Genomic DNA, 19302 nt, shown 5'->3' with positions numbered 1-19302 from the left:
TTTTGGGTCAACGACTCACCATTAAAGCAAAGTTACTTGGAGGTTGAAGTTTGGTGAGCCATTGCTTTGAAAGAAAAATGGTGGATTGTTGAGTACAACCTTAGATTAATAGAACCATATTTGATAGGAATGGAAAGTCCTTTGTATTGAATTCTTTTAACTTATAATTCCAATTTCTCCACACTTAGTTGTTTGAACAATTCTAGCCTTATTTTAAGTATTTCCAACTCCCAAAATAATGTCCAAGCCAATCCATTCACTACCCCATTTTTTAAATTACTACTAGAATAAGAAAGTTGTTACCAAAGCTAAATATAGAACTCATTGAACCAAATTGTTTTTGATATTTTAGAATTATTATTCAATTGAGATTGTTTACTACTTACTTTGCATGTGATGGTGGGATTAGTGATTCCTAAGCAAGTATGCATTTCATTAGACAGAAACAGAAGCAAGCTAGCTTAAATGGTGGTCTTTTATGGTGCAACTATCAGACTTTTGACCAGGTGCATAGCGTTATGTTTCATTGCTTTCCACTGGCCGATAAAGAGTCACGCATCCTCTTTCTCAAGTCTTCAGTTAAGTAAAACATTAATATAGCTGGATGGACAGCTAAAGGCAGCCTGGATCGACATTGATTGAAAAAACTTTTCCACAAATAGAGACCTCGAAAGTGTCATGTGAGCTCATTCTACTTCTCACAAGCTTTTTCAACACTCTGCTTACCTATACCGATGGTGAATTAGAGATGCAGGATGCCCTCGTAAAGGGAGGGGGAGTTCCTATAGGAACACCAATACCCTTTTATAACGAGATACTAATAAAACCTATCGTGCATGTGTGACACACACACAAGGGTGTTAGGATGGCATGTCCCACGCAGGAGTGTTATGATATGAGTAATTATTCAAATATGAAGATGCCAAATACATATGTACCACGCATGCCGCCTTTAGAGGCATAGTGGCACGGCCTTGAATAGATCAGTGGCTAAATATTAAAGGCATATTATGAGTGATTACTCCCATTTCAGTATGATGGGTGATATTATTCATCAATATTTTAATTTTTTTTCTTTTGAAAAGATAAAAGATGATTTAATGGTGATAAAAGTGACACATTTTACATAATTGGATGAGATTGAAATGAGAATATGGTTTGTAACATCACTTCTCTTTCTCTTCTTTCTCTCTACAAGGTCAGAAAAAATGCTTGATTTATCACTTTTCAAACCACAAAATGAATACAGGTGCCACACCACAGAACTCCTCAAGCACCAATCTACAAGATAGGCCAAGACCTGTCATCATTTGACCAATGTGAGTGGCACACGCGTTGCCCATACCACTTGTGACCTTCATGCACTGTCGTGATGTCGTGACTCTAATGATTACATGCGCAACACAAGCAAATTCCCTAGCCTTACAAGTTCAGAATGCATTCCATGCAACTCCGATCCATTCTCTGCTGGTACGTGAGTACACTCACCGGTATTCATTGGGTGCTCGTCATGGATTGATCTTTTTGACCTTTAATTATCCCATTACGTTCTTGCTTTCCTTAAATGAAAATACGGAGTTGGAAAAAGTGGAGTTTTCCTATGAAAGTAGTCCTCTCGTTAAGGAAGATCAGCTCGAACTTATGATTCAGGGATCAAATCCTAGCCAGACAAGAAAGCACAAAGTATCTTTCGATATGCAATAGCTAAGGAGCACTAGTAGTGGCCTAGTCATTCTTTGGCTAAATTTTGATTAGAAAATTTACTTTTTTAAATTTATCTAATCACTTTTCAACAACTTCAAATAAAAAATTCTCTAAATCTATTATTATTATATTCAAATATTGATTTTAATATTTTCATTTATTTTAATTCTAATGCTAATAAGAATATTTATTCGTTATTAAAAAAGTGCACATTAATTTCTTACGTTTATATTATTTCAACAAATATAATTTTTTAACGATATTTTTTTATAACGATCATATTTTTTCAACAAATATATTTTTCTGATGAATGCTCTTATAGAATTTCTCACCAGAAAGCATTAACCATAAAATACTATCTCCATAAAAATAATCCAAGTCAAAGATTATTAGTAAAATGACAAAGTCCCCACATAGCAAAATATGAGAAAATCTATAGAAAAATGGGTTTTCTATGGAGAGAATGCATATAGAGAAGGAGACGTTTTGTGTTTTCAGTTTTTACCAGCAGACTTTTTGTAGAGGAGGCTAGATCTTGGCTAAATTTTAACTTTGGCTAGTTCATTACTAATATTATTAAATAGCAAAATTACGGTCACAAATAGGGTGCCATTTGCTCTATGCATCTGGTTAGCCACCCCTTTTGCACCCGTCCTTGTCTAGGCACGTCGTTAAACTTCACCCGTATTTAAGGGTGGCAGTTCATGTTCCATAGTTGTATTCGTATGATATTAAATCATAAATATTATATTATATAGATCAATCCAAACACGATCTATTTATTTAAATAAGTCAAATTTTAAAATTTATCCATATAAATAATAGGTGACACGACATAACTCGCTTACAATTGTTTAATAATTAACTTTTATTAGATTAATCTAAGCACAACCTTTACAATCCGTCTAAACTCATTTAGCCCATTCCAACCCATCTCTTATATTTATTGAGCTGACTTGTATATTTAATTTTTAATTAAATTAATATAATTCTATATATAATACAAGGATAACTGTATAAATGTTTCACAATTATAATTAAATTCATGATAGAATATTTTATTATCAATATCCAATCTAATAATATATAAAAAAATCAATATTTTCATAAAATAAAACTACATATTACAAAAGAGTTTAACGATGTTAGGTAGTTATATACTAATATAAATGTTATATCCTAACAACAACAAAAATACATACAAAACTAAATATTTATAAAATTTAGAAATATAATTTACTCATATTATACGGGTTGATTTACGGGTTGACCTATAATTGATCTATTTAGTAATAATATCTTATCGAGTCAATCTATTTTTAATCAAAATTTATTTATATAAAATCAATATAAAAAAACAAGTTTTATTGGTCATGTCATACATTAACACTCCCACCCGCACCTCGCATTCGCCCACATCCCTAATTGTCCGCATATGGGATAGATTGATATTCATATCATCACCGTTTGGCCACCTTGTATATAAATAAATATATACATTACGAGTGGGTGGGGTAACCACCTAGGTCCCCAGTATAACGTTGTGAGACATCGAGTCCTATGTATTTACGACTTGTTTTTTCATAAATGTCTACAAACTTACAAATTTTTATATGATTGCCCACAAAGGAAGTGGTTGTAGAAAATCCAAGTCTATACAAATCGTATTCTCAATAATATGATTATCAAATTATTAAAAATTTGTGATTTCGAAATAATTTTAATAATATAAAATTATGGGTCAGATTTAAAAATATAATATTAATAACTCGATTTTTTTAATAATTAATAGCTGCACTTTGCCCTGAGACAACGTGGAGTGTTCCCACGCATCTGTCTGACAACAATGGTGAAACTCATTGATAAAGTCTAATAAATGAGTTTTCCTTCCCTACGAAACGTCTAAAGCCGAGTCAGCCAATCAAATGCCTCCAAGTTCTCAAAAGTCACTGCCCAAAATTCTGAAGTGCCGCGTGGCATCGTATGAAGGCCGTCGTAGTTGTTGTGCACGTACGCCGCCGACGCAGTGGATAGAAAGAGCCCCAACAATTGGGTTGGCTTCTAACATCATCTCCTCGTTGTCGCAATAAATAAGAGTCTCTGTTCTGTCAGAGTGAGCGAGTGAGTGAGAGAGAGAGTTTTAGAGTGAGAAAGTGGTTCTTCTAGAGAGAGAGGATCTCAGGCGTCTGCACACATTGATACCACCGATAGATACGGCTGGTACATTCCTAGCGAGGATGGAGGATCGAGAGGAGGAAGAGGAGGTGATGGGGTCGAGCTTGACGATGGAGAAGGTGGCGGCAGCGAAGCAGTTCATAGAGAACCACTATAGAGCTCAGATGAAGAACATTCAAGAGCGCAAAGAGAGGTGATTTGATATTTTCATGGGAGTAGCAGTTAATTTTGAAAAAAGCTTTTGTTGTTATACTATGTTGAACTAACTTTACTGTAGACGAAAATGTAGGAATCGAAATCCATTTCCACTACAAAGCTTGGGCTTTTAGTTGCATTGAACTGGGCAAAGTGCAAGTACATTGCCTAGATCTTGTTATTTTTTTATTTCGAATTCTTTGTTCGGTAGCCATGAAAATAAAGGGTGAGTGAAAAATCTAGTTCTTGGGCATTTAGGAACAGGCAGCTTCACTCCTCAAGTGAACTCTGAGACGGTAATTTGAGTGTTGACTTCAGTGCTGTACACCCTCAACCTTTTACATAAAGTAAATGTTGCATAAAATATAGGTTTGAAATATCAGATGATTCTTCCCTAGTTTCCTCATCAATCAAAAGGGGGTTCTTAATTCTGATCCAGGCATTCAGCTAAGTTAATGTGTTATTTGGCCCTTCTGTCTTTTTCTGATATGGGTGATACATCTATGTGCTACAATATCAACTAGATTAGATGGAACCAAGAGAAAAAAAAAAAATTATATGGAAAAAATCTTGGGCAAAGACACCGATTTATCTTCAGACAAATGAAGAATATTTAAGTTCCAAAACATTGTCACTTCACTGGAACTTCAAACCAAACAAGACCATGTTTGCAACTGATTTCAAAGTTGCTTCACTTTCCCATAGTTTTCAGATGACTCCTAATGTTTGGATACAAGTTACTCTGTGCAGATAATGATTGGCAAGACGATGAATCAAAGAATTTGAGGTTATAAAATTTTGAAGACTGAATTGAAATTTGAAATTAAAGAAACAGACAGCTTAGGTTCAACTTTCTGGATTGCCATGATGTATGTGGTTATTCTGGGACTGTGTGCATTCATGGAGATAGGTCTAACTCAAATGGGTCACTGATACCCTTGCCCAATAAAAAGAATAAAATAGTAAATGCAAAACTTCAGCTAGATAAGTAATAACCAATGTTTATTTTGTTTCCATTGCAGACGATGGGTGTTAGAGAGGAAATTAGCATCTACAGATGTGCCTAAGGAGGAAAAGATCAATCTAATCAAAGATTTAGAGCGAAAAGAGACAGAATTTATGCGACTAAAAAGGCACAAGATATGTGTTGATGATTTTGAGCTTTTAACAATCATTGGGAGGGGGGCCTTTGGTGAGGTCAGGATTTTCAATAATATACTTCCAGCTCATATAAAAATCCGTAATTGTTTTGGTACTCATTTCAACTAGTTGGTCGACTGCCATTTGTGGAGCTAGATGCTCTTTTGCTCCTTATGGTAGCTTGTTATTACTTTAGCACATTTTGCTCATGCTTCCTCAATCTACAGGTCCGATTGTGCCGGGAGAAGAAATCTGGCAATATTTATGCCATGAAAAAGTTGAAGAAATCTGAGATGGTTAAGAGAGGACAGGTGAGAACATACAGACTCACATTTCCCATGGAACCTAAAGCTGCAGCTTGACCTGAGGGCCTTGCTTTCGCATTTCCTGACTCGCCCATTAATTACCATTTGCACCATATAGTCATCCCCTTTTCACTTTTATTACTAGGTTCTTGTGTAACTATCAACCTGATGCACGCTTATGCTTATTGAAGTTCTTGGATGTTAAAAATCAACTCTATGCACCTTTCAGCCATTGTTTACAAATATCCATTCATCTACAAGAGTTAGTATTAGTAATTATGGCATGTATATGTACTGGCTTTCTTCTCACTTCAATTTATCATTTCTATTGACTAAAGTGCTCTGGCTGTTGTCGGATCATTTATGATTTTCCTTTAAAATGAAAGGATGTCCTTTTCTTTCCTTTGTCTTTTGCCAGGGAAAAGAGAATTTATTAATTCTCAGTAGTTTATGGCCGTAGTAGTATCTAACTAGCATTTGGGAAAGCAGTTTGTTTATGTTATATTTATGAGTCGGGGTTCTGATATAGTAAAATTAAGTTTTCTGTGCTTTATGTCTAATTCATTAACCATGCTGCTACATTCTCTGTAGTATATTTTCTCCTTTTATATCCTAAAGCTCTGTAGAGTTCAAATTTCTTGTAAATGTTTGGTTAATAGTTCTTTTTGGTCAAAGGTGGAACACGTCAGAGCTGAGAGGAACTTGCTGGCAGAAGTTGCCAGCCATTGCATAGTGAAGCTTTATTACTCATTTCAGGATGCTGAGTACTTATATTTGATTATGGAATATCTGCCTGGTGGCGACATCATGACTCTACTGATGAGGGAAGACACCTTAACAGAAAATGTGGCTAGATTTTACATTGCACAGAGTGTCCTGGCCATAGAGTCTATTCACAAACATAATTACATTCACAGGTGAATTTCTACTGTTGGTGTCATGTCATCAAATTAATGTGCTAGTAGATGCTGGGACTCTTGTAGTTTTGGACAGTACTTTATTTTGTTTAATAATGTCTCATAAGTATACCTTCAATGTCTTTCTAGGGATATTAAGCCTGACAACCTTCTCCTGGACAAATATGGCCATATGAAGCTCTCAGATTTTGGCCTCTGCAAGCCTCTTGATTGTACTACTTTATCTACACTGCATGAAAATAGTGTCATGGATGATGAAAACTCGAGAGATCCAATGGACATTGATGGTTGTTTTCCTGATGCGGGTAATGGGAATACTTGGAAAAGCCCTCTTGAACAGCTTCAGCACTGGCAAATGAACAGAAGAAAGTTGGTATGGTAGTTTCAGCAAGATAATTTTCTACTACATTTGTAGTATGTTTCTTCAAAGTAAATTTCAGTTATAGTTAGACAAATATGGTAATCTCTCAAAAATTATGCAAAAGTTGTAGTTAAAAAGAGTACAAGCTTTTGCAGATAATTTGTAGGTGAAAACATGCTCTTTTTCTTCCTTAACTGACTGTAATGTGATATATTGTTGAGGCAATTGCCCCCTGCATGGATCTCCTACTGTGTGGCTCATTTGTTAGTTGAGTGTGCCTCCTTCTATCTAATGGCACATTTGCAGACACATTATTCTGCTCTCACCCATCCATATAAACCCACCCGTGCACTCATCAAGATGTTAATTAATTCCCATGTCAGCTTTGTTGGGAAGTGGAATCACAAAATAATATAACTTTGGCTGAAAGGTAGAATCATTAAACTTTAACACCCAGCTACACAACAATAAACATGTCTATAGCATGGTCATGTGGTTACTTTTTGGTTTGTTTTTGTGTTTTTTAAGATTGTAGAACACTTCTTTATTCATGGATGGTGTTTTGTTGTGGAAGGCATTTTCAACTGTGGGAACACCAGATTACATAGCTCCTGAAGTACTACTGAAAAAGGGATATGGAATGGAATGTGACTGGTTAGTCTATACTTAAATGTTTTCTATTTTTCAATTCTTGCACAGTTTCCATTGGTGGTGCTCATTCTGGAGTATTGACATTTTCTTTCTGCATTTAGTCTTCAATTTCTGTTTTCAGATTGATGGCTGTAAATGCTTCAGTTTATTTGTTTTTTTGTCCTTGATGAGCAAGGTGTGACCTTGAACTTCAAAGTGTCATTATTTTGCTTTTGTTGAGGCTGATATAGGCTTGGAGAAATCTTAAGTGCCTTGATAATGAGTGTAATCATGCTTAGATGTTGCTCTTGTATATGTCCCATGTACTTGGGCTAATGCCTATTTATCATTAATAAAATTCTTATTTACTGATAAAAAAGGTGCCTTGATAATGAGGATTTTAACTGTATTGCTACTCTGTAAACGTAACACAATAGATAAGAGTGTCACTACTTCCATGTCTAGTTCTCATGTACAATTTTCTTTAATGAGAAAACAATTACTAGCATTGCTAATTCTTATGCAAGTTTATGTCTACGGCTCTGAGATTGATCTTTATTTGTTAGTGTGGTCAAACCATTGAGAAGATTGTATTAGCTTTTCAGTACAGGTCCAAGAAAAACCCTAGTTCTCCTTGTCGAAAGCTAACATTTATCCATATTTCTTTTGGTTTTGAGCAAAGGAAAATGATGTTCAAACTTATTAAGACATGTATACAGTTTCATATATTCTCTGCATGTATTTATGTTAGTTTTGTTTGCCCTTTCTGGTGATACTGCATGTATTAATGTTATTTGTACTTTAAACAGGTGGTCACTGGGAGCAATAATGTATGAAATGCTTGTTGGTTACCCTCCATTTTATTCAGATGACCCCATAACCACATGCAGAAAGGTAGCATTCTCAAAATTCTTTAACATAGAATTTCTGCAAGTATAAATCCTCTTCATCTCCAATTAGTTTTGAGCTGACTGATAACACTTGAATCATTCCTATATATAGTCTTTAAAACATAATCTTTTTTCTGGTATCCATGTATCTCATGGGACTATGATTACGTTTGTTTAGTCAATACATTTGCTCAGGTACCTTCAGAGTTTGTGTGGGCTAGGCTCTCGGTCAATTGTGGTGCCCTAGACTTAAGATTATCCTTTCCACACGTTTTGAGCATGTCTGGGTCACTTTTGTACCAAGTGGTTGATTGTCTAGTGTGTTCTACTGTACTATGATGTTATTGTAAGAACATCTTTATACAACATTTAGGCCTAGTTTGCGGAATGAGATGAGATGATAAATTTGTGAATAGTAGTGAAATGATTTGTATATAGTAGTGAAATGGTTGTAAATAGCAGTGAAATGGTTTGAGTTAAGAGGTTTTATTGGGCTTTGGGAAAGAAGAGAAGAAGTTGAATAAAAATATAATAAAGTTAAAATATTGTTGGAATATAATTTTTTAATATTAATTTTGTTTTGGAATTTGAAAAGGTTGAATTGATTTTTGTGTTTTGTTTGGAAGTTTGGGAAAGTTGTAATGATTAGGTAATGATTAGATGAAAAAGTTGAAGATTTGAATTGAAAAGTGTTTGTGTTTGAGTGATGTTTGGGAAGGAAATTATGAAAAATTTTGAGATGAAATGAAATGTGTTCCCAAATGAGGCCTTAGACTTTTCTTTTGACATCATTACCATTTCCCTGTTTTCTTCTGCTGCTTCTGCTGTTGCCAGTTTTCTTAACTATCTCCTTGAATTTGCCTTTAATATTTAAGGTCTTTCAATCATGGTCTATTTTGATGAATAGGTATATCAAGTTTTTCTGACAACTGTTTTTTCCCAGATCGTTCACTGGAAAAATCAATTAAAATTTCCAGAAGAAGCAAAGTTGACGTTTGAGGCTAAGGATCTTATTTGCAGGTTGCTGTGTGATGTTGAACATAGGCTAGGTACTGGAGGTGCACACCAAATTAAAGTAAGTCTTTTTGTTTGCCAAAATGTCACAAAGATTTCATCTAGTCTTCTGTTCTGCCTTATGACGACTCAGTTTTATCAGGCTCATCCTTGGTTCAAGGATGTCTTATGGGAGAAACTCTATGAAATGGAGGCAGCATTCATGCCAGAAGTCAACGGGGAGCTAGATACACAGAACTTTATGAAGTTTGATGAAGTATAACTCATCTTCCACAGCTCCTATTAACACTTCTAGTTTTTCTTCATCATAAATTATTGTTGCTTCTGACATTCTTCTGCCAATACTACTATCACTTAATCTAGCTTGCCACCAGTTGCAGCATATTTTATTTTGGGATACTAGCCCTCAATCTTGCTCATTATGATTCAAGGATTTTCACAATTATTATAATGATTTTGATTTTGATTTTAATTTGTGGACAATTCTCTCATAAATTAAAAAGCTTGATAGTTGTTATTATGGTTTCACAATGGCAACTTTTCCTCCCAACTTCTACTTTTTCACCCACCAGATGTTATCTTTACATGTAACCATACCCTAGACAACCAAAACCCTGAGGATGAAAACTATTCCATTCTGGTGAAGCTTTGGTGATTATAGAGGAGAGTTAGTAGATTAGTGGAGTTATGAGGAAACGGGTGGTGATTGAATCTAAGATTTTTGAGGTAGTAAGGGAGGGAAGTTGGGTTCATCTTACTGAAAAAGGTTGGAAGGTGGTGAAAAAGGTTAGACTGAGGATAGGCACGGGAAGGTGGTTCTTAAAAGCTCTAGAGGATTGCTTGAAAGCTGGTAGGAAGGAGTTTTTTTCTGGGCATAGAGAAGGTGATAGGGGGTATGTTGCACAGAAACGTACTAATTCTAGAGGAAGTTTTTTAGAGCTGATGGAATATGGGGGGGGAGGATATCGGAATTTCTTGTTTATTCCAGAGGATAAGGAAGGAAGGGGGTGGAGGAAAATGGTGGAGGCACTGAGGGAAGCTGGCTGTACTGGTGGTGCAGCTTCACAGCCACCACAAAGCTCTTCCTACAGGTCTTACAGGGAGGTGCTCCAAGCTACAGTCAGGGGGTCACATCACTCTGAGACTATGGCAGGTGCTAGAGGAGGGGTAGGTCTGCTAAAGGATGGGTTGCAGGCTAAGGGGGAAGCTAGTAGAGCTAGTATGAATGAGGAAACCGTGTTGAGTGCTTTACAGGAGATAAAGTGTCAGGTTGATGCTTTGCAAGTCAACTTAAGTAGGCTGTTACGGTGTGCTGAGGAGAATAAAGGGGTTGAAGTAGAGTTAGGCCAGATAGTGGGCTGTGGCCCACGGATTGGAAAGCAGGGACAGAATGAGATGGGGGCTGGAAAACAGATACAAGTGGGCCAGGGGGGAGAGGAAGATCCAAAGGGCAAAGGTGTGGTTCACGGGCTGGGCCTGGGCAAGGGTGTGCATGGGCTGGGCCGGAGTAAAAACTCAGGCCTGAACTGGCGTGTAAAAGACCCGAAACAGTGTGTTTCGGGTTTGACCATTGAAGCCGATATGGCACCTATAGGGCCGGGTCCTGGGGTGGCTCTGGCACAGAACCGGCCGATGGTGGAAGGTGGCTCAAGCGAGGTCCTGCCGGTGGTCGTACAGTCGCCGGAAAGGGAGGGGGCCGAGATTGAGGGTCTGTTTGGGGAGTCCGATACAGTACCTCTAGGGCCGAGTCTTGGGGTGGTTCTGGCACAGAACCGATCGACCACGTGCGGCGGCTCAGGTGAGGTCCCGCTGGTGGTAGTACAGTCGCCGGAAAATGAAATGGAGGCTTTAAGCAACGGGATTGAGCCCATTCTTTTCAGCAAGGGTTCGGGAGCTGTCCAGGGAGGGTCTTCATCGAGTGGGTTTGTACAGAACATTTCGGTGACTTGTTCTGAACCATTAGAGCAGGTGTTTTTACCTGTAGTGCAGTCTGGTGAGAAACTAGAGGGCTTGGGGGTGCCGTGTGAGGGGATACAAGAAAAAACAGTGGAAGAGGTGGAGGGAGGGTGCTCTTCAGCTAAGGAGGAAGGTATGTTGATGTTGTATGATCCTACTAGTATTCCAACAGAGGAGGAGGAGGCTGTAGGAGAGGATCCCACACCTTTAAATGTGATTCCCCCTAATATTTCCACTGACTGGCTTTTAAAAAAGGTTGAGGACCTTCAAAGCTGTTTGGGAATATCTTGTGAGGGGTATGAAGAGCAATTTAAAGCTTTGATTACAGCCATTGCAGCAGGACATCAGGGAGTAGGGTCAAAAAGAGATAGGGAGCTGAAACGCTTGATGTGGTCTATAAATTATGAAGGAAAGGAGGGAAGTGCGAGTAGGGGCAGAAATAAGGGAAGGGCTGGAGCAGTTTGTAAATGAAGCCAAAAATTCTGAGTTGGAACGTTAGGGGGTTCAATGAGTCGAATAAACGTCTTCGTATAAGGGCTTTGTTAAGGCAATGGAAGGCGGACGTCATTTGTTTGCAGGAAACAAAGTTGAAAATCATTAGTAGAAGAATTATTAGAAGCATTTGGAGTTGTCAATATGCAGGATGGATATATTTACCATCGAAAGGGGCCTCGGGAGGTATTTTGGTTATGTGGGATAAGAGGGTTGTGGAGTGTACTGATGAGTTTATGGGGGAGTATGCAGTGGGGTGTTGCTTTAAAAATTTGGAAGATGGGTTTGTATGGGCATTCGCTGGGGTTTATGGGCCTAATTCGGATAGGGAGAGGAAAAGGTTGTGGGATGAGCTGGCTGGACTTAATTCTTGGTGGGAGGTCCCATGGTGCATTGGTGGGGATTTTAATGTAACAAGATTCCCTACCGAAAGATCGGGGGGGGGGGGGGGACTTCAAAATTCAGCAATGGTGGAGTTTTCGGACTTTATCTTTGAACTAGGCCTTATGGATATTCCTCTAATGGGAGGGGAGTACACTTGGTCTAATAATCACACTTGGTCAAGATTGGACAGGTTTCTTATTTCGCCTTCGTGGGAGATGCAATTTCCAGATCTGACCCAGAAGAGGCTCCAGAGGTTATGTTCTGACCATTTTCCTGTTTTACTAGATGGGGGTGGTGTGCAAGGGGGTAAGAGGCCTTTTAAGTTTGAAAATATGTGGCTAAAAAAGGAGGGGTTTGTGGATTTGGTTAGAAATTGGTGGAATTCTTATGTATTTGAGGGTAATCCGAGTAAGGTGTTGGCTGGAAAATTGAAAGCTTTGAAGAAGGATTTGAAGACATGGAATGAGCAGGAGTTTGGTGAAATAACTAACCAGAAAAATTGCTTACTTCAAGAATTACAAAGTTTGGAGGGAGTAGGTGATGAGATCAATCGAAAAGAGCAAGTAGTAACTGAACTCGAAAGACTTACCTTATTGGAGGAGATTTCATGGAGGCAAAAGTCAAGGGCGTTATGGCTTCGGGAGGGGGATAAATGCACTAAGTTTTTCCATCGCGTAGCTAATGCACATAGGAGGTTCAATACCATTGAGTCTCTGAATATTGATGGTATTACCTCGTCAGATCAGGCGGAAATGAAGGAATATGTAGCTGCACATTTTGAAAACTTATTGTCAGAACCTATTGCTTGGAGACCTAAGGTGGATGGCCTAACTTTTGAGAGTATTGACCAAGTTAGTAGGGTGTGGTTGGAGAGACCTTTTGAAGAGGAAGAAGTACATAAAGTTCTTAGGAAAATGAATAAAGATAAAGCTCTAGGCCCGGATGGTTTTAACATGGCTTTTTTCCAAACTTGTTGGGAGGTGGTGAGAGAAGATGTTATGCGGGTTTTCCAGGAATTTTTCACTCATGGAAAATTTGAAAAAAGCCTAAATGCTACCTTTATTGCCTTAGTCCCTAAAAAAGCTGGGGCAATAGAGGTACAAGATTTCAGACCGATCAGTCTTGTTGGCAGTGTATATAAGATATTGTCGAAGGTGTTGGCAAATAGAATGAGCACGGTAATGGAAAAGATTATCTCTAAATCGCAAAATGCCTTTATTAGGGGGAGACAAATACTAGAGTCGGTTCTCATTGCCAATGAATGTTTGGACAGCAGAATCAGATAAGGAATTCCAGGTATACTTTGTAAGCTAGACATGGAAAAGGCATACGATCATGTTAACTGGGACTTTCTGTTGTACATGTTGAGTAGATGTGGGTTTGGGGAAAGATGGAGGAAGTGGATAGGGCATTGTGTGTCAACGGCACGCTTCTCGGTCTTGGTAAATGGAGAACCAGTGGGCTTCTTTAATAGTTCGCGAGGGCTACGTCAAGGAGATCCATTATCACCACTTTTATTTGTAGTAGTCATGGAGGCTCTGAGTAAAATGGTGACGGCGGCTGTAGGAGGAGGGTTCTCTGGTTTCTCTGTGGGAGATTCACATAGCCAAACTATTATTTCTCACCTTTTATTTGCAGATGATACCTTGCTATTGTGTGAGGCAAATGCTGGACATATTCAATCATTGAAGGCCATTCTACTTTGTTTTGAAGCTATTTCCGGATTGAAGATTAATCTTGATAATACAGAAATGGTCGCAGTAGGGGATGTAAGTAACATGAGCAGATTGGCTAACATATTGGGATGCGTGGTCTCTTTCTTGCCGATGAAGTATCTTGGGCTCCCATTGGGGGTTTCTTTCAAAGCTAAGTCTATTTGGGATGGGGTTTTGGAAAAATTTGAGCTTAGGTTGGCTGGTTGGAAAAGGTTATATTTATCCAAAGGGGGGCGGCTCACTCTTATTAAGAGCACTTTCTCAAATCTTCCTACATACTATTTGTCTCTATTCCCTCTTCCTGCTAGCATTGCATGTAGAATGGAAAAACTTCAACGTGATTTTTTATGGAGTGGAATAGGAGAGGAGTTTAAGTTTCATTTAGTGGGCTGGGATAAGGTGTGCATTTCCTTGAGAGATGGCGGATTGGGGGTTAGGAATGTGAGGATTCTTAATAGGTCTTTATTAGGAAAATGGCTTTGGCGATATAACAATGAGAGTGGAGCTTTATGGAAAGGGGTGATAGATTTGAAATATGGTTGTGAAATGGGGAGTTGGTGTACAAAAGAGGGAAGGGGGTCCTATGGAGTGGGGTTGTGGAAGTTCATACGGAAAGGATGGGATTCTTTTGCTAGTAATACTCGATTGAGCTTGGGGGATGGAAGAAGGATACGCTTTTGGAAGGATTGTTGGGTGGGTGACACAGTGTTGCAGGAGGCTTATCCCGCTATTTACAGTATTGCAAGGGATCCAGATGCCATGGTAGCTGATTTGAGGGTAATTATACAAGGTTCACAAGAGTGGAATATCAGCCTAAATAGGGAGGTACACGACTGGGAAGTGAACATGCTGGTGGATTTTTTTAATTTGCTGTATAACATTCCTATTGCTGCCACAACTGAAGATGTGATGATTTGGAGACCTTCGAGGAAAGGAAAATTCACAGTACGCTCGTTTTATAATTCTATTACTGGGCAACAAGGACATTCTTTCCCCTGGAAGAACATTTGGAGGACTAAAGCACCAACAAAGGCTGCCTTTTTTGTTTGGACAGCAGCATTAGGCAAGATACTGACTAATGATAATCTGAGGAGAAGGGGCCTTGTTATCACGGACTGGTGTTGTATGTGTCAGAAGAGTGGGGAAACGGTGGATCATCTACTTTTACACTGTGAGTATGCTAGAGACATGTGGAACTACTTTTTCAGCAAGATGGAAATAGCATGGGTGATGCCAGGCCGGGTGGTTGATCTTCTGGCATGCTGGAGAGGTATTACTGGGACACCACAGATTGCAGCTGTTTGGAAAATGGCCCCTATTTGTATTCTTTGGTGTATTTGGAGTGAACGTAATGAGAGACTCTTTGAGGACCATGAACGTTCCTTGGAAGAGTTTAGGAGTTTCTTTTGGAAGACTCTATTTATGTGGGCTATTGGGTTGGATTTAAATGGGCTTAGTTTTCATGATTTTCTTGTAACTGTTACTAGTTCTTAAAAAGGTGTATGCTTTTGTATACCTCTAGTGTACTTGGGCTATGCCTATCCTTTTATCAATGAAATATCATATTACTTATAAAAAAAAAAACAATGGCAAGCAAGATTCATAAACAAGTGAAATTAAAGAACTGCATCAATTGCAAAATGATAACCAAGGATATATGTTTCTTGAAATTATTTTCGATTTTATGTGTTCTCAATATGTATTATTATTTGCTTATCTTAAAAAATTGGTCAGAGGTTTAAAACAGAGACAGGGCAGGCCAGTGGGAATTTCATGACTTCGTCTCTGTAAATGCATTTTAATTATTTTGCCAACAAGGATCCTCTAAACTTTGATGTTCTTAGGTCTTCCTTCTGTTTTTTTGGTTGTACTAATGTCAAGATGTTACACATTAAAAAACTAATGTCCAGATGTTGCTTCATTATACATGTGCATGTAATATTCCTTTATAGATTTCTTCTCATGAATTAAAAACTTGGAATCTGTTTTTAGTTGGATCCTCCAACCCCTGCAAGGAGTGGCTCGGGCCCCTCAAGGAAGGTTCGTCACTATTTATGCTTTTGCTTCTGTGTAGCCAACAATGGGCATTAACTTGTAATTAGAAATGTGGATTAATTGAGAGGCAGAAAATGGTGGTGCTTTGATAATTACCTGGCATGCTTGATTTTCTATACTAAAAATATATATTGTCTATATCCACATTGCCCCCAAAATACCTTTTTTATTTTTATTTTTATATAAGTAAACGATTTTATTAAATAATCATAGGCATAATCTAAGTACACAAGAAGATGTACAGAGGTACGCTCAATCTATGTGGAATCAATAGAGACAAGGAAATGCAAATTGAGGCGATTAAAGTCTATAGCTATGGCCCATGTACATAAGGTTCTAATAAAAAAAGCTCTTAGTTCCTCTATTGAGCACTCCTTGTCTTCGAACGTTCGTGCATTGCGCTTCCGCCACAGACACCACAAAATCCAGATAGGGACCATTTTCCACTCCGCTTCGATTTGTCTAATGTCTCATAAATTTGTCCAGCTGGCCAAAAGTGCATCCACCGTGGTGGGCATTGCCCCCAAAATACTAAGACTTGGTTTGGAGAAAGATTTTTTCATGCTAGAACAACACAAAATCTTCCTTTCTTTTGGGTTTTAGTGCTCATTGTAATTATAAAAGTTTGTCAGTTTATCCAGATTCTGTCTACTATTTATGTGAATACTTACATTTTTAAGCCTGTTATTGTTCTTATAATTAGTATGAAGTTTGATGGTTTTGCTTCTTATACCATGTAGATGCCATTAACGACAAAAGATCTAAGCTTTGTTGGCTATACATACAAGAATTTTGATGCTGTGAAAGGCTCTTCTGGTATGCAATTTACTTCTGATCTAAGTAGTCGAGGTACTTTTTTTTTTTTTTTTTTCCTTTTTTATGTTTGAGTGCAGCATTTATGTTTTCTGGCTAGAAGAATATGCAATCACTTTCTTGTATTAGTCAACATACATGCATTCCTCTTAGTGTACATCTGCCATACAAGATTTTGAGCATCCCACTAAAAAATGCCTTTCTTTTTACTGATTCCTGTATGAGTTTTGCTATATACAATCAAAGTCGCGTACCAATCTGCGTACCAATACTGATTCCTTCATACTTAAAATTTAAATTAGCACTATTTTTAATAAAATCTACTTTTTAACCAATCACAATAGATTGGTGCACATATTAGTGCACAATTGTGCTTGCAACTAGATTTTTCTTTCCTGTATTTGCTGTATTGGCAAAAAATGAACAACTGCGGAAGGGGGTGGGTTGACTTGAAATTTGTTCCACATTATATCAATGTTGGAACATGAAGGTCCCATCCTAACCCCAATATTTTTCCCATGCTGAACAAGATGTCATTATAAAGCTCGGGCTTGGGTGGACAGACTGTTGAGAGTAATATGCCCCTTTTCAGCTAGGAATAGTTTTTTCAACTTGTCTCTCCCTCTGGGTCGGATAGTTTGGGCAGTTAAGTGGGTCATAAGTTGCTGGTCCTCCTTTTTGTCTGTGTGGAGACAAAATCTAATGAATTGTGTCTCACAATTGAGCGATAGAATGACATAATTACCATGAGAAATGAAACAGAGAGTTGGTGCTACAATCTTTATCAATGGCTAAGTGGACATTAGGATCTAGATGCACTTAGATTTGACCACCAGGGTACAACAATGAGTGGAACTATGACATGGAACCAAGCCAACAGTGGTTTTGGGCCCAGTCATGGCTAAAATAATGCCCCTTTGTGTGGGTTAGCCTGTAGGAGGATTCCCAGGTAGTGCACTTGCATTGCTGAAATCCACATCAGGGGGTACAGAAGGTTCCGTGCCTCCCTCAGATGCATATGACCAAGCATAAGTTTTAAGGCAACTCTTTAAATTCTTTGAGTGAACCCCAGATAATGGTGTGACAATTCAGTGAAATCTGACCACCAAAGTAGCCCTTCTGTAATTATTCGTTTCAGAGTTCAAGTAGCATTCTTTTTGGTGCCTCAATTTCATGTTCATCCTCGGAATGGAATCTATGTCTTGAGATATAGTTGGCACACTCAGCTCATAATATGAGATTTGGAAATTATTAATAAGCATATATGGAAAACAGAATGTCTATTTGCTTAATCCCTTGGATGTTGTGCTATGACTTTACGAATTATATCCGAATGTCCTTATGGTAATTTTTAATTTCTTGGAAAGGTAATTATTAGTTACTTTTACAAGTTAACCTACATCTGTGCTTCTCTCTATCAGCAATATGGAATGAACGGTTTGAACCTTTGCAGGTCTCAAAAGAAGCATGTCGCTGAAACAGCCATCAACTGATTCTATACATAGTAAGGAATCATTATTTTTTCCTCCTCCAAGTAAAGGATCTTCACTACAACCAGCAAGTTTCATGTGATTTAAATGGATTGAAATTTGATAGCTAATATTTGTAGGTGACTCTGCGACAGATTATACTACTAAACGAACTGCTGGGGAAACAGAGGCGCAGATACTCACATCATCAAGCGATCCCATGTTATTATAAAAATAAAATTACGTGGTGACAAAATGGCAAGTTCATCATCTGGATCTGCATATGCCTGATGCTTCTGTAAATCTTCCTTTCTTCTTAATTGGCTGACATGCAATTGCCATAATCACATCTTAGTGTACAGCAATATTTAAGAGCTTAAGAGGCCAGTTGAGAGCAAGAGGAGACTTTGGCTAGAACAATTTGTGTATTAGAGTTAAGAGTTTAGAGCAGAGAGTTGGAACATGTGTCCTGGCTGCCCAGGTTGGCAGTGGTATATTTGCCTTCTCTAGTGGCAGTTCTTGGTCAAATTTTAATGGATGCCAAATCACCAGGAAACTCAATAGACGTGTTAATTACTTTGTGAGTGTGCGCAAGCTTGGACAAACTAGCTATTGAAGTATATTAATGGCAAAAGAAAAGAGCTATTTGGAATATGTTGCCTCGAGGTATGACTCTTGAGGTGTTATATTTTGCATGCTACTTTCGAATTTGATTACTCTAGCTGTGGAATCTAGTTACTGAGGATGATTGGTGTGAAGGTTGTGTTCATGCAAACCTGACTGTTGAAACATTGCTATCATTCCGCACGAGGTTTGTGTATAGTTGATTCTTAAGTCTATACGTAACGTTTGTGCACATTGGGGCTATTTCTACTGCATGAGAATGTACCTTTGGGGCTAAGTACTAAATGCTTAGAATGGATTCATTTTAATGCCCATACTCTGATATCATATAGAAACACTCAATTCTCCCCTTAAAATGCCTAATTAGAGGAGTAGCGTAACTCTTTATAAAACTTAAGATGAGTTTATTCTCAAGTCATGTGGGATTTCTCAATACACTCCCTCACGTGTGGGCCGGTATTTC

General features: G+C 38.0%; 1 protein-coding gene across 6 annotated transcripts; it reads left to right on the top strand.

Moving 5' to 3' along the window:
* Positions 1-3795: 3795 nt before the first annotated feature.
* LOC122296161 (serine/threonine-protein kinase 38-like) lies at positions 3796-18869 on the top strand. 6 transcript variants are annotated; one of them, XM_043105612.1, is made up of 13 exons: positions 3796-4072; positions 5097-5271; positions 5442-5525; positions 6195-6436; positions 6566-6809; positions 7372-7451; positions 8237-8321; positions 9261-9392; positions 9474-9587; positions 15871-15918; positions 16674-16782; positions 18200-18250; positions 18371-18869. In XM_043105612.1, exons 1-13 carry the CDS (start codon positions 3942-3944, stop codon positions 18445-18447), a joined length of 1572 nt encoding a protein of 523 aa, XP_042961546.1. In that variant the 5' UTR covers positions 3796-3941; the 3' UTR covers positions 18448-18869. The 6 variants fall into 6 exon arrangements, with proteins under 6 accessions (XP_042961546.1, XP_042961544.1, XP_042961543.1 ...); XM_043105610.1 differs by having other exon boundaries at positions 18356-18869; XM_043105609.1 differs by having other exon boundaries at positions 18200-18280.
* The last annotated feature ends 433 nt before the right edge of the window (positions 18870-19302 follow it).

Source organism: Carya illinoinensis, chromosome 15 (genome assembly GCF_018687715.1).
Source record: "Carya illinoinensis cultivar Pawnee chromosome 15, C.illinoinensisPawnee_v1, whole genome shotgun sequence".
Lineage (NCBI taxonomy): Eukaryota > Viridiplantae > Streptophyta > Magnoliopsida > Fagales > Juglandaceae > Carya > Carya illinoinensis.
The sequence above is the reverse complement of the archived record's forward strand: the minus strand, read 5'-3'. Positions and strand labels throughout refer to the sequence as shown.

Bases quoted from the DNA above. Each gene is read 5' to 3' on its own strand.
- LOC122296161 (XM_043105609.1), top strand. From the start codon at position 3,942: ATGGAGGATCGAGAGGAGGAAGAGGAGGTGATGGGGTCGAGCTTGACG. The intron at 7,452-8,236 runs GTTAGTCTATAC...TACTTTAAACAG, and splicing joins TATGGAATGGAATGTGACTG to GTGGTCACTGGGAGCAATAA. The intron at 9,393-9,473 runs GTAAGTCTTTTT...CAGTTTTATCAG, and splicing joins GAGGTGCACACCAAATTAAA to GCTCATCCTTGGTTCAAGGA.